Source organism: Macaca thibetana, chromosome 10, assembly GCF_024542745.1.
Source record: "Macaca thibetana thibetana isolate TM-01 chromosome 10, ASM2454274v1, whole genome shotgun sequence".
Lineage (NCBI taxonomy): Eukaryota > Metazoa > Chordata > Mammalia > Primates > Cercopithecidae > Macaca > Macaca thibetana.
Window position 1 is genome coordinate 29,978,180 of NC_065587.1, and position 13,679 is coordinate 29,991,858.

Here is a 13,679-nt window from a genome sequence, read left to right on the forward strand (position 1 = left end):
GCCTCAGCTTGAAGACCCAGGGGTTCCTGCAACATCCACACCATGGCCTGGACGCCTCCTTTCCTCCTACTCTACCCTCCTCTCTCTCACAGCTCAGGTTCATGGAGAGCTGGGTGGGGCTGGGCTGATGAGGGACCAGGAGGCCACTCGGGAGCGGGTGTTCTAGGCTGACCAGTCTCTAAGGGAAGAAGGTGCATCACCAAGTATGTGTGCCCCTTGAGCCTCAGTGGGATCATCTAGAAAAGGGGGTTTTCTCTCAGCGGAGCCCATCTAGATGGGTGGGGGCTCAGTGGAGTGAAACCTCACCCCTGGATGGCACAAAAGGGCAACATGGAGAGAGGCGCCTGAGAGATGGTAGAACCAACTCTGACCATCTGGTCCTCAACTCATCACCTTGCAGATGCTGCCTGTTGGCCAGGCTTGGATTCTCCCTGGTTAATTGTTTTCCTTCTTATCTGCCTTGAATAAACAGGGGTGCCGCAGGCTGAGCAGAGCCTCACAAACAGGATGAGGCTACTAATGTGCCTTCCCTGCCCATGGGTGCTCTCCCTGATGGGTTCCCCTTCAGCTCTCAGGCTGAGGGCAGAGAGAGGAGCAGGTTCACAGATGACTCTTTCAGTTCAGCCCAATCCTGAGTCCAGTACAATGTGGCCAGTGTGGTGAGAGGCAGGTCTTCAATTGTCAAACAGTTATCAAGCACCTACCTTCTGCTGGGCACAGAGTTTAGTGTTGGGAAGGCCATGATGATCTAGACAGCCTCATCTCTGCTTCATGCTGACCCTAATGGGAGCACAAGGATGGAAAGGCACAGGGGGTCTCCCTTCCTCCCTTCTACCATTGGGGGTAAGGAGGCCAGAGAAGCCTCTGCTGCACTCAGGGTTCTGATGCAGGATGACGTGGTGGGATCACAGAGGAAGAGGGAACAGGGTGTGACATGAGAACTGAGGAAGTATCAGCATGTCCTCAAGCTTCCTGGGATTCAGGTGAAGATGTAGAGAAATTCACAAAGTAGATATGGAGGGAGAAACACAGAGCTGAATAACAGAATCCAGGAGAACAGAATTCCCAGGAATAGAGGGATCGTGATTCAGAGAGTCCCTGGCAGGGCAAGCACCTCAGAAATCCAGTAACATGCAATGTGGTTCCTGGGGCCAGGAGCTTACTCACTGGCAGGGCCTGATCTGTTAGGGCTGCTGGAAAGGAAGGCAGGGAGAAGCCATGTGTCAGCAGAGAGAAGCATGCAGAAGGCTGCGACATGGGCAGAAGGAGAGTAGATTCCACCTGAGGACAGCCAGGATGGGAGGTGTGAGACAGGAGTGTCCCAAATCTATAGATACTTTGCTAGATAATGTATATAAAAGGGATCCTGTCACTTTGTAGATTTTGTCTTACAGGAGAAGATAAATTCAGAGCTTAGAGTTCTATTATTATTTTTTAGGACAGTGTTTCTCTAACACAGGAAATTATCCTCACAGGTCCTGCCCTGGTGGAATAGTGTGTTTTAAAGTGTTCTTTAAAATTATTTACCATTTTACTGGTCTTTTCAGAAATATGAATTGATTAAAATTTTTGACATGTTCATCTTACATTTTTGAAAGTAATATATCGTCTCTTTTATAATCATACTCTAATCCTTTTGAGGTTATTCATTGAGAAAACCAAGAAAATGTACTACCTACTGTATTTACACTCTTGTTTCTATGGAGTGAACTCTTGAATCTCTGGAATTTATTTTCTTGGATCATGGAGTAGTTCCTACGAGGAATTAAAACTTTTTCCTTGTTCACCCTGTATTTTTCTAGAAGATATCTGTCGTCTGTTCCTTTCTTTGTGACAATGGGCTGTAGATAAATGCTTTTCTTTTTTATTCGTGAAGGAGGTAAAATAGAAAATGTTTGGCATCATCTGGTTAGTGGAAAATAAGCCATAAGAGGGAAGGAGAACTGAAAAGAAGGTGCAGAATTTGGGGAAAGAAGTGGTCGTAGTCCTGAACATAACTTGACATTACTGGGTAGAGACAAAATATTCTAGAGAGACACTGAGAAGGAGAATCTAAGGTTTGAGGGCAAAAAAAGGAAAATTCAATTAGAGCTTTCATAGCTAGATTGGTGTCCTGAAAGGACAGAGACAAAGCTGAATTAAACAGGCTGACACTGATCCCAGACCACTGGGACAAGGGTGCCGTGAAAAGTAGACTCTCAGCAATGACACAGGTGTCCTGGAAAGCAGTAGCTAAGGGAGGGGAGCAGAAGGAGGCCCCACTTGGAGTGTGCGGACATTGGGAAAGGTGCAGGTGCTGGGCCCTCAGGCTGCTTCTCGCCTGAGGGAGGGACAGGTGGAGGACAGGTGCACAGGTGGTGGTGGGCAGTAGCCACTCCTGGGGCTTCCTGAACTCCTTGCCTTTCTTACTGCCACTGGGACAAGGAGGCCATCATGGGGATGTGTATCTGCTCCCTCCCTCTCCTGAGACTACCTGTATCTCAGGTCAGAGCCTGCATGGTAATAGTGTGTCTGTCTAAAATTGGTCTGGGGGAAGAATATCAGCAACATTAGGGAGCTTGAGCTGCAACTTTATGAGCCAAAAATTGCCTGGCTTGTGATCCTGTTCAGGTCCCAGCATCTATAGGACAAATCCAACATCAACTAAGGATGGGAGTGGATGACAGAGTGATGCACATTGTGGGATCACGTGGGCAAACCTCCTTTTTTTCCTGTTCTCTGGACCCAAAGTCTCCCAGCCATGAGGTGAGCATGTGACTGACCCCAGCTGCAACTACAGGGATCTGCATTGTGCTGTCCAAACCGATCAGACAACCCGCTGGTCAACATGATGCTGTCAGGGAGCATGGTGTGAGTGATCTGGTCTAGTTTTCTCAAAGGCAGAATTCCTGGTGGGTTGGTCAGAGTGCATTCCCTCACTCTGGAGCATCGTGTGTGAATGTGATACCTGAGACTCAACAGTATCTTGTTTTCGCGTGGGAATTTAGCCTCGGGACAGGACAGGGCATGGAGAAGAGACACCTCAAATAAAACTCACAGTGGGGACTCCCCCCCTGCCATTTGGAGAGAAAAGGGTCCTGTGACAACTTTGAAAGAGGCTGGGAGGCTGTTGTCAAAGTTTCCATCATGGTGATGAGCTCAGGACCTCCCCCAGCCTCCTTGCTCATGGAGGCCCCCTCAGCAGGGGGTTCGCATCCACCCCATCCAGTTTTCAAGGCTATTCCTGAGCCGTCTCTCCTCACCCAGGCTTCAGTCCCTCCTCTCACAAACACAGGCTAGGCCTGACCTTTCTCTCCAATGACCCCAGCTGGCCCCATGGCCCTCACGCTTCCTGCTTCCCTGTTCATCTTCTCTGAGGCATCTGGACTTTTCTTCATAAACTTGAGTCAGATCCTGTGTCTTCCTTGCCCAACCTTCCGATGGCTCCTCAACCTCCAACTGAGCTCTCCTCTCCTCACTACGTGGTGACATCATATTGTTGCATTGACATTTTTACTTGATTGCCTTATCTCTTCTACCACCCGGTGTCAGCTCCATGAGGACAGGGTCCCTTCCTCTCTTCTTCATCATGTGCCTTGAACCCCTGGATGTGAGCCTGGCACATAGTAAGTTCTCAGTGAATGGGGTGGATAAACAGACCTTTGGGAGTCGACTGTCCTGAGTCAGACACGATGACCCTGGTCCTGTTTTGACCCATTACGGACTTGGTTTCCAGGACAGCCTGATCTTGGTATGGAGGAATTTCTCTTAATATGAGACAATACAATGATATGTTACTGCCAAGGGTTGGATGTGAGGGTAGAATTGAGAGGACAGGAACACACTCTCCACACTGTGATCACTGGAGTGAGTTGTAAAATCTAAATTTTTACTCAACAAATGAAAACCAAAGTTAATCAGCTGACTTGCCCAAGAATCGGGGGATGCACAGAGAAGCCCCATTGCTGGATGGGCAGCAGGTCTTTCTCCCACCTCCCCGCTGGCCTGCAGCACGGCCTCAGCCTTGGTGCTTGTGTCCCAAGGTGAGGAGGAGGAGTGGGGTCCAGGCCACGGTGCAGACTCCCCAGAGCTCTGCTAAGGCTGACAGATGCAGGTGTTTCTTACCCACCCTGTAGTCCCAGAGGAGGAAGGGGGGCCCTTCATGCAAATGTGCTCCTCTTCCTCTGCCCAACCAAATCACTCCCTGTGCCTGAGTGTCAGTCCCAGTGGTGGGGTGACATTTCTGGGAGGGGTTCCTGGGCTGGGCCTGGCCTGCGGCTCTCCAACAGCCCAGAGAGGGCCCAGCTGCTGGCCCAGTGAACCCTGCGTGGAGACCAAGTTCAAGTGTCCGGTTTCCCAGTTGACAACCCCACAGAGTCGTCCGCAGCAGACCAGCAGCACCCCCTTCTGCCTAGGCCCAGGTCCATCGTGTCTGTGACCAGATGCCAGGGGGTCCTGACAGAGGCTTCTGCCCCGACCAGGGCCTTGACCACTGCCTGCTCTCTGTCCAAGGGCAAAGCGAGACCCCTCGTCAGGGTAGCCTCCTATTTTATTTCAGACTTTAGGTTTCTATTTAGCCCTCTTCAGTGGGAACAGGACACACAGGACACCCCACTTTGTGAGAAGTCCTCAGGAGAAAGGCGTCTCTCATACACGTTGTATTTGGGAGCTATGATGGGATAATTTACGTTGACAGGGACAGAATGTCTCCATCCTGCAGTAAAGGAGATGTTGTGAGAATGGATTGGACTGTTGGCTACGTGAGCATCTGCATTTGTAAAAACACATCAAACTGTATAATTAAGACCTGTCCATTTTACTTTACATACGTTATCTTTCTATATAATAAACAGAAAAAAATAGAGGAAAATGGCTACTTGTCAGACAAAACCCAATGGAATTTGCCACCAGCAAAACTCCTTTAAAGGAAATTCTAAAGCTGTTTTTTCAGTGAGATGGAAAATAATCTCAGTTAGTAGTCCCCCAAATTAGAAATAAATATTTTAAAAAGTGGAGAAAAGAGGGTAAACGCAAAGGAAAATTGAGTACATGAAACAGTGATTTTTACATCAGTTGGTGTGTACACGCATACATGTTTAAACGTAATGGTGCATGTGCATGTTCTTATGAACACATATTCATAGATGTGCACGCATATTTGTAAACATAGCATAACCATAGGTTTTGATATTAGGTAAGTTGCTAGAGAGTAAATGGAATAGAAGTTTCTGCGCTCTGACTCTATACTCCCTGAAGCTCTATTTTAGACTCTGAGCTGCCCTGGTCTTTTTAGAGTTTCCCAAACAAGGGGACAGATTTTCTACCTTGAAATAAAAACTTAATGTAGGGCTGTCCCCGCCTCACCCCTTGGCCTGGATGCTCCCAGGCCAGCAGGAGAATGTGAAGAGAAGAGCTGAGCCTGGGGAGGTTTCCAATGGGGAGAGGACACCTGGCCTTTGATAGGCCCTGGGTCCTAGCAGGTCAAAGCTTTGGGCCAATCAGGGAATAGGGAACTTGCCATGTGATCAAACCCTAGGGAGACCCTGAGTATTTTCCCAGCTGCTGGGACCGTGTCAGGAGAGCTGCAATGTCCCAGACTGACTGCAGGGCCCCAGTTCCTATCAGGCCTCTGTGACAGGCCTGAGCCCTTCCCCGGAGGGTCCTAGATGGCCTGGATCAACTTTTCTGGTACTGCTGCTCCTCACCTCAGAATGGATTTATCGAAATTCCAAGTTCTAGATGAGCATTGTTGGCCCAGAGGAGACAATCTCGTTGGGACTAAATTAGAGAAGACTTGTCTTCCATCAGCATTAAAATAGGCTTTTTAATTAGATCAAATAGAGTAACCCCAAAAAAGTAAAACAGGAAAAAAAAGAAATCTACCTTTCTGCTTTTTAATATCCTGGGTGCAAAAACTTAAATTCTTTCTACTGCTCATGCATTGGGTAAACCCCTCACCAGTCGGTTTTAGGCACTTATTTTTTTTTTAATTTTATCTTTTTAAAAACCTTCATTTTGTATTCACAAGTACGTCCCAATGTCCTATAGTTAGTACTGTGCTATGTGGAAATAGTAAGAACACATCTAATCTGTTTTTCAACTATTACATTTTTTACTCATGAATTATCTATACTGGGCCAGGTGTGGTGGCTTATGCCTGTAATTCCTGCCATCTGGGAGGCCAAAGCAGGAGGATCAGTTGAGCCCAGTAGTTCCAGACCAGCCTGGGCAACAGAGTGAGACCTTGTCTCTACAAAAAATAAATAAAATGAGCCAGGCACGGTGGTGCTTGCCCACAGGCTTAGCTACTTGTGAAGCTGAGGTGGGAGGATGGCTTGAGCCTGGGAGTTTGAGGCTTCAGTGAGCCGTGATTGCACCACTGCACTCCAGCCTGGGCAACAGAGTGAGACACTGTGTCAAAAACAAAACAAAACAATAAAGGCCAGGAGTTGTGGCTTATGCCTATAATTCCAGCACTTTGGGAGGCCGAGGTGAACACATCACCTGAGGTCAGAAGTTCGAGACCAGCCTCACCCACATGGCAAAACCCCATCTCTACTGAAAATAAAAAAATTAGCTCGGTGTGGTGGCGGGCACCTGTAATCCCAGCTACTTGGGAGGCTGAGGCAGGAGAATCGCTTGAATCTGGGAGGCAGAGGTTGCAGTGAGCCAAAACTGTGCCACTGCACTCCCGCCTGGGTGACGGAGTGAGACTCTGTCTCAAAAAACAACAACAACAAAAAAAAAGAAATGGAAAGAAATATCCATATTGTATGTTTATGTTATTAATTCAGGATTACACGATAAAACTTTTCCATCCTTTTACTTTCATTTAATGTTTTCTGTAACCATAATTATAGATACACATTAAGGTGAAAAAATATGTAATAAAGGTTTAGTTACACTTCACCCAGTTTTCCCCAAGAGTGACATCTTAAAACACAGTACACAATATACAAAATCAGAATGATGCAATTAACGTTGAAGGAATGCTTTATGCCATTTTAACTAGGTGTTTATTTGTGTTATCATTTTACTTTTGTGTATATACATCTATTTAGAGTTTATTGTAGAATCGCATGGTTGTTTCTTGTTTTTTATTTTTCTCAATGTGACAAACTGTGTTTAATATATGTGATTAGTTCATTTACATTTAATGAAATTATTCACATGGTTGGATTTAAGGTTACAATTTTAGTATAAGTTTCCTTTTTCTCTATAATTTTTGTTACTCTCCACTCTGTTTCTGCTACTTTTGGATTCTTTGGGTACTATTTAGTGGGGTCTTTTGATTTTTATATTGATTTTATATTAGTATCTCTGTACAGTTTTACATTGGTTGCTGTAAAGATTACAACATGTACACATAACTATTCATGATCTATTTAGATATAATAACAGGACTAATATTTTCCCAGTCACGTAGACCCCTTACAGTCCCCTCTTTGGGTTGAAGTTGTCATATATCTGTATATATTATATTTTTCATAAGTAGAAATTATACCAGAGATGCTACAACTTAGCTTTTGATATGCATATTTTCCAGAACTGAAGAGCTAAAAACTTGGTCTTTTACTACTATATTTATGGTTATTCTTCCTGCATTTTTCAGGTTCAATGTGTCTCTCCATTATCATTTGTCTTCCACCTGAAAATTTTGCTTTAGAGTTGATTTGTTTTGATTTTTTTTTTTTTTTGATGAATTCTTTCAGGTTTTCTTCATCTGACAAAGTCTTATTTTTTTACCTTTTTTAAGAAAAAGAAAATCTTTACCTGGATATAGCATTAGGACTCAACAGTTCTTTCATTCTCTCTTTTGACATTGTAAGAAGACAGCACTGCCTTCTGGTCTCGATGTATACTCATAAAATACCTCTCATTGTTTGAAGGGTTGATTTTCTGTACATCTTCTAAAGCTTTCTGTCTGCTTTCATAATTGTGTCTTTATCTTTGGTTTCAGGAATTTATTCTTACATGTTTGGGCACGTAAAAAAAAAACCTACCTGCCTGGCATCACTGAGTTTCTTAGGTCTTTAACTGCGTGCTATTCACAGAAAGTCTTTAGCAGTGACCAGTGCTGGGGAGAAAAGGTGAAGAGCGGCTGCTAATTGTGAGGGGTTTTTTTTTGTGGGGTGATGAAAATGTTTTAAAATTAGATTATGGTGATAGATGCATAATTCTGTAAACACAATAAGACCATTTAATTGTACATTTTATGCGAAGTGAAATGTATCTCACTTTTTCAAATAGAGACAATGTAGGAACAAGGTCCACTGACCCTTTGCAGGGGCCTGTGGCTGACTCTCCCTTCCTCGCAGGCTTAAACTGTAGGATCAGCCACAGGCACACTCTTTGTGCTGAGGCTGACTCAGGGTGGGGATGCTCTGGGGAGTTCTTGTCTCACTTCCCCATGGGTCTGGAGTACTGTGGGATTGTAGCTGTCATCAGCAGACAGACAGTACTAGTCAGCCTCGTCCTCAGACTTCAGCCCAGAGATGGCGAGGGAGGCAGAGTTGGAGGAGCTGTCGATGGAGCCAGAGAACTGATCAGGGACCCCAGAGGGTCTTTGGTTATCCTCATCGATCACAGTGGTGGGGGCACTGCCCGGGCGCTGCTGGTACCAGTACACATAGCTGCTGTCAATGCTGCCACTGCTGCGGGTGCAGGAGATGGTGACCGTCTGCCCCGGAGACCCCGACACAGAATGGGGCTGAGTGAACACAACCTCAGCCCAAGACCCTGCAAGGAGAAGCAACACAGAGATCAGTGAGGACAGGTCAGGGCTGGTTCCCAGGGAGAAGGCAGAGGTCATCATCCCAGGTGACATCCAGGAGCCCTCCCTGAATTCCCTGCAGGCAGCCACCTGTGCAGTGAGCGAGGAGGGTGAGGAGGAGTGGAGCCCAGGCCATGGTGGAGACGCCCCAGGCTCTGCTTTCTGAGCCACAGCCAGGAAGGAGCCACCAGCCCTTCTTATCTTTCACTGTAATGCTCAGGGTGGGAGGTCTCCATGCAAATGTCTCCTTTTCTAGAACCTGCACAAGCCCCTCCTTTGACTTCAGAGTGGCTCTGGCTGAGAAATGAAGAGGCTATTCAAGGAGAAGGGGCTACACCCCGTGGAGGGCACAGAACACCTACAGGTCCCGGGAAAACAGCTGAGGAGCTGGGGTGCCTGAGCAGGGCTTGAACCACAGCGCCCTCTGGTGGATGCATAAGTCACATTGACCCTGGGCAGGTGCTGGTGCCCAGGCTCCCTGTCCATCCATCCTGAAAGCCTCACAATTCCAGCCACTGTCCAGGGGGTCTCTGCTCAGCATCCAGTGCTGACTGTACTTTTAAACTTTCAAATCTGTTCAGATGAGCGAAAACCCAGTAGAGCCAGCACTCTGGTTAAGACACTGAGATTCACTTTGTGTTGTTGGAGGTGATGAGTATCAGGGAAAATGGGCTCTGTTTGAAGGAAACAGAGGCAAGGTCTCTGCCTTTCCCAGGAAGGACCACATAGGGTGAGGTCATGGGCCCTTCACTGAGAGGAGACCCAGCCCTTCAGGCAGGAAGAGGGAGGAACCCTGGGACCAGGGGTCAGATTTCACCATCAGAGACACCAGGGGAGCAGAAAGACTCTGAGGACACAGAGAGGGGTGGGCCCAGGTGTCAGTCAGGGGAAAATTTCATTAGAGCCCTTAATCAGTAAGTTTCAGGAAGATAGAATAGAAAGTCAATAGACCAGGTAGTTTTGAAGGAGGCTTGGAGAGAATCTCTACAGCTGGTGATGGATTGGCTTTCTGGGTAAGGTTTAAAAAAGTGAATATAGGCCAGGTGCGGTGGCTCACGCCTGTAATCCCAGCACTTTGGGAGGCTGAGGCAGGCGGATCACGGGGTCAGGAGATCGAGACCATCATAGCTAATACGGTGAAACCTCGTCTCTACTAAAAATACAAAAATTAGCTGGGAGTATTGGTGGGCGCCTGTAGTCCCAGCTACTAGGGAGGCTGAGGCAGGAGAATGGCGTGAACCCAGGAGGCGGAGTTTGCAGTGAGCAGAGATCCTGCCATTGCACTCCAGCCTGGGTGACAGAGCGAGACTCCCTCTCAAAAAAAGAAAAAAAAAAAAAAAAAAAAGAAAGAATATAACTTTGAAGTTTTTATTTGTGGAGCAGTTGGATGTTATGCTGCTCTCATAGGAGGTATTTTCTAGGACCAGCTTAGGATCCTGTGATGAGCGTTAGTTTCTCTGCTTTGGAAAGCCAGGTGCCAGGTAGTGATGCAGATGTCAACATGCAAGGAAACTCTGCAATGCTTGAGCAGCAGGCTGTGCCATCATGGGGAACTGTGTGGGAATGATGCATTAAATAATTAACGTGGAGCTATAAGAACAGCTGCTACTTTAAGGGGATACAAAGGCACTAACACTCATTTTACAATTGAGGAAACGGTAATTTATGTATTCAACACATAATGCAAGTATGAGTGAAAAGTGTATTTTAAAAGCTACTACCTCTGCTTGATGGCAGGTGACAAAGTCATATGAAGATCACTGAGGGGACTCCGCCCTCAGACCATTGTTGTGGTCATACCATGGATGCATTAGTAATGAGGATGGTGCTGTGTCATGGGTAGTGTCACCTGGGCGTGGGCATTATGTCCTCACCCACTCAGGGCCGCTTTGATTGTTAACAACTTCACACTTTCTCCTCTAACCTACAATACCTCCTTCCTCATTCTCCCTCCAATTGACTTTTATTCCCCTTTCCATGGCCACGACATGATGTCCATGATCAAGGACATCAAAGAGAACTTTTCCAACATTTCCCCCCAAACTTGTACATTTGGGGAATTTGTGGAGGAGGACCAAGATTACCAACTTTACTTTTCTTCAAGTTTTCTTTTATTACACCTGACATCTGCAATTGTGTTCTCATATTATCTCCACATATTTTTAATTCTGTTTTATGGGATTATCTGCTCCTTTACTGAAATATTTTCAATGACATATTTACATGTTCCCGGAAAATATCAGACCTTGAGCTTCTGCAGGAAGACTCAGAGATTCATAAAGTGTGCGCTTTTCAGATATAGGAAGGGTACCTTAAAAGGTGATTAATGCCTAAAATGGCACATGACAAAGAAATGAAGACATATTTTAAGAAGAAAGTCTATGTTCATCAGAGTATGGTTTATGCTGTGAAGAAAGAAGCACTGCCAAGGAGGCTTCTCAGATGTGAAGGCCATCGTAGACCATGAGTCCCCTCCTCGTTTTGTGTCTACCTCAAATCTGACCTCTTTGTATAAGTGAGGAATGGAATGAGGACATTTGGGAGGAGGAACACGAAATGTCACACACTGATTACCTTGGGAGGGGCCCCTTCTCCGTAGGTGACTGTTACCCATTCCCTGTGTTCATTGCACAGAAGTGAGCCAGGCTTTGCATCCTGGTTCTGGACAAGGACAGTGTGACACTTAGGTAGGGGTGAGAGGAGAAGCAAAGACAAAAAAGAAGAAAAATGCATTCAGAGGGGCATGGAGGAGTGTGGTCCAGGGCAAGGCTGGGGGGAAAGTCATATGACTGGGAAACTGACCAAAGGAGAGTGGGCTCTTAGGTGGTGACAGCCTCAGTCACGTATGCCCTACTGGGAGAGTCTGCAGCGCTTCCATGCAACTATCACTTGCAGAATGTCTGCATCATTGATAATAGCACATTCTGAGCCTCCTCACTTTCCTTCCCAAGATGTGCACATGATACAGGAGATTTATTTACCAAATAAGTTTCTTAGGAACCCAATTATAATTAGAAGATATTCATCAGTGATCAGGTCAGGGTATGGAAATATCTGGTATAATTAAAATAGAATTTGATGAAAATATAAGAACTAAATTATGAAGATGTGGGCAGAGTCTGAAAACCCCAGGGGAGATGGAAAACCATGACCAGCAACAGTGGGGTTGGTGATGTCAGGATGCTCTTCATGTGCCTGAAAATGACAGGGTATTAGGTCTGGGGGGAGCTTGTAAATGCCCTGAGGGACAGGAGCTCTGAGGTTTGGGGTCCCCTGGAGAGGTTGAAAAGGCAACATGAGGAGGATCAGGGGAAGGAGGAGCATCCGTGGCAGAAGGAAGGACACCTTGGTCTGGATCACCTGGGATCTGCATGGAAAGACCTGCCCTCCAGGGAGGCCCCAAGCATCTGCAGAAGTGGGTGGAGTGAATGCCTGAGACTGTGAGGCACTGGATGGGCACAGAGAACCCATGGGGAGAATGACCTGGTCACAGCACAGTCCAGTCCCAGTTCCGTGAAGCCTCTGCGCTCACACACCTGCCATCTGTCATCCTCATGTGACTTCCAATGTGAAACCGTCCAACACCCCTCATCTTCACAGCACACTTCACAGCACCCCTCTTAGTCACAGATCTCTGTCCCCACTTTCCCTTCCCAATGTTGTGGTCGCTACTGGCAGAGACCTGAACTGTGCTGACTTTGTTGCTGCTGTTGCTGCTGCTTGTCAGTTCAGAATAGAAGCAGGTGGCAGGTCGGGAATTCTCCATGGGGTGAGGGGGCATCAACAATCTCATTGCATATGAGGGCCAGAACCTAGCAGGCAGCGTTCTCATGTGGATTGTACATTGCCAGTGAATACCCATGGATCCATGCGGGGATGTCCAGCGCCGCTTCCTGGGGTCCACAGTGTGGCCTGGGGATGCCTGGGTCTTTTCTAGCCTTTCTCTTCATCTTTGTGCAGTTGAATCCCCTCCTGCAAATGTGTTGCTGTCATGCTCTCTTTCCAGTTCTGACCTGTGCTGTGATTGAGGGTTGGACTCTTCTTTGGAGAGGACTTCCATTTGGGGTGGAAAAGGAAGAAATAACTTTTATCATTCCTATAGGACTAGAGCAGTTCCAGCTACAGGACAGTCACACACTCATGGAGTAATTGCAGCCAGTCCCAAGACAGCAGGCTCAGCCGGTTGCCTCCTGGGAAACTTCTCTCTTGTCAGACCCACAGAGGCCCCTAATGGCCATAGAATCACAACCCTCTACCTTATTGACTGACACAGCTGAGCACGCCGGGAAGGTCAGGCTTCTTCTGATGCCTTTTCCCACCCTGAGGAAGGGAGGCGGGTGTGGTTGGACTGCTTACGCCCCAGCTGCCCTCACGTGGAGTCGTTACAGCCTGGAAGAATCCACAGCTGGCTTCTGCCTCCCCTACTCTATGCCTGCCACCCTGCAGGGACATCACCAACCCCACTGTTGCTGGTCATGGTTTTCCATCTCCCTTGGGGTTTCCAGACTCTCTGCCCACATCTTCATTATTTACTTCTTTATATTTTCACCACATTCTACTTTAATTATACCAGATATTTCCCCCGATCACTGATGAATATTTTCTAATTATAATTGGATTCCTAACAAATTTATTTGGTAAATAATTCTCCTGTATCCTGTGCATGTCTTGGAAATGAAATTGTTGCCCACATAAACGTGAGGAGGCTCAGAATGTGCTATTAGCAATGATGCAGACATTCTGCAAGTGACAGTTGTGTGGAAGGGCTGCAGACTCTCACCGTGGGGCATACGTGGCTGAAGCTGTCACCACCAGTGCTGGCTGTTGTCAAAAACAGCAGGGGCCTAGTGGGAGCCCAGGCAGCACAAGCAGAGGGGATTTTCCCACTGGCCTAGAGCACGGTGTAAGCCATGCCCTGTCAGCCCAT

The 13,679-nt window shown here is 46.9% G+C and overlaps 1 gene segment (V, D, J or C); it reads right to left on the bottom strand.

The window, feature by feature from the left end:
• Window positions 1-8,339: 8,339 nt before the first annotated feature.
• Window positions 8,340-8,981, bottom strand: LOC126929770 (immunoglobulin lambda variable 6-57-like). The segment is given in 2 exon segments: window positions 8,340-8,718; window positions 8,843-8,981. Coding segments are annotated over 2 exon segments (324 nt in total).
• Window positions 8,982-13,679: the final 4,698 nt, after the last annotated feature.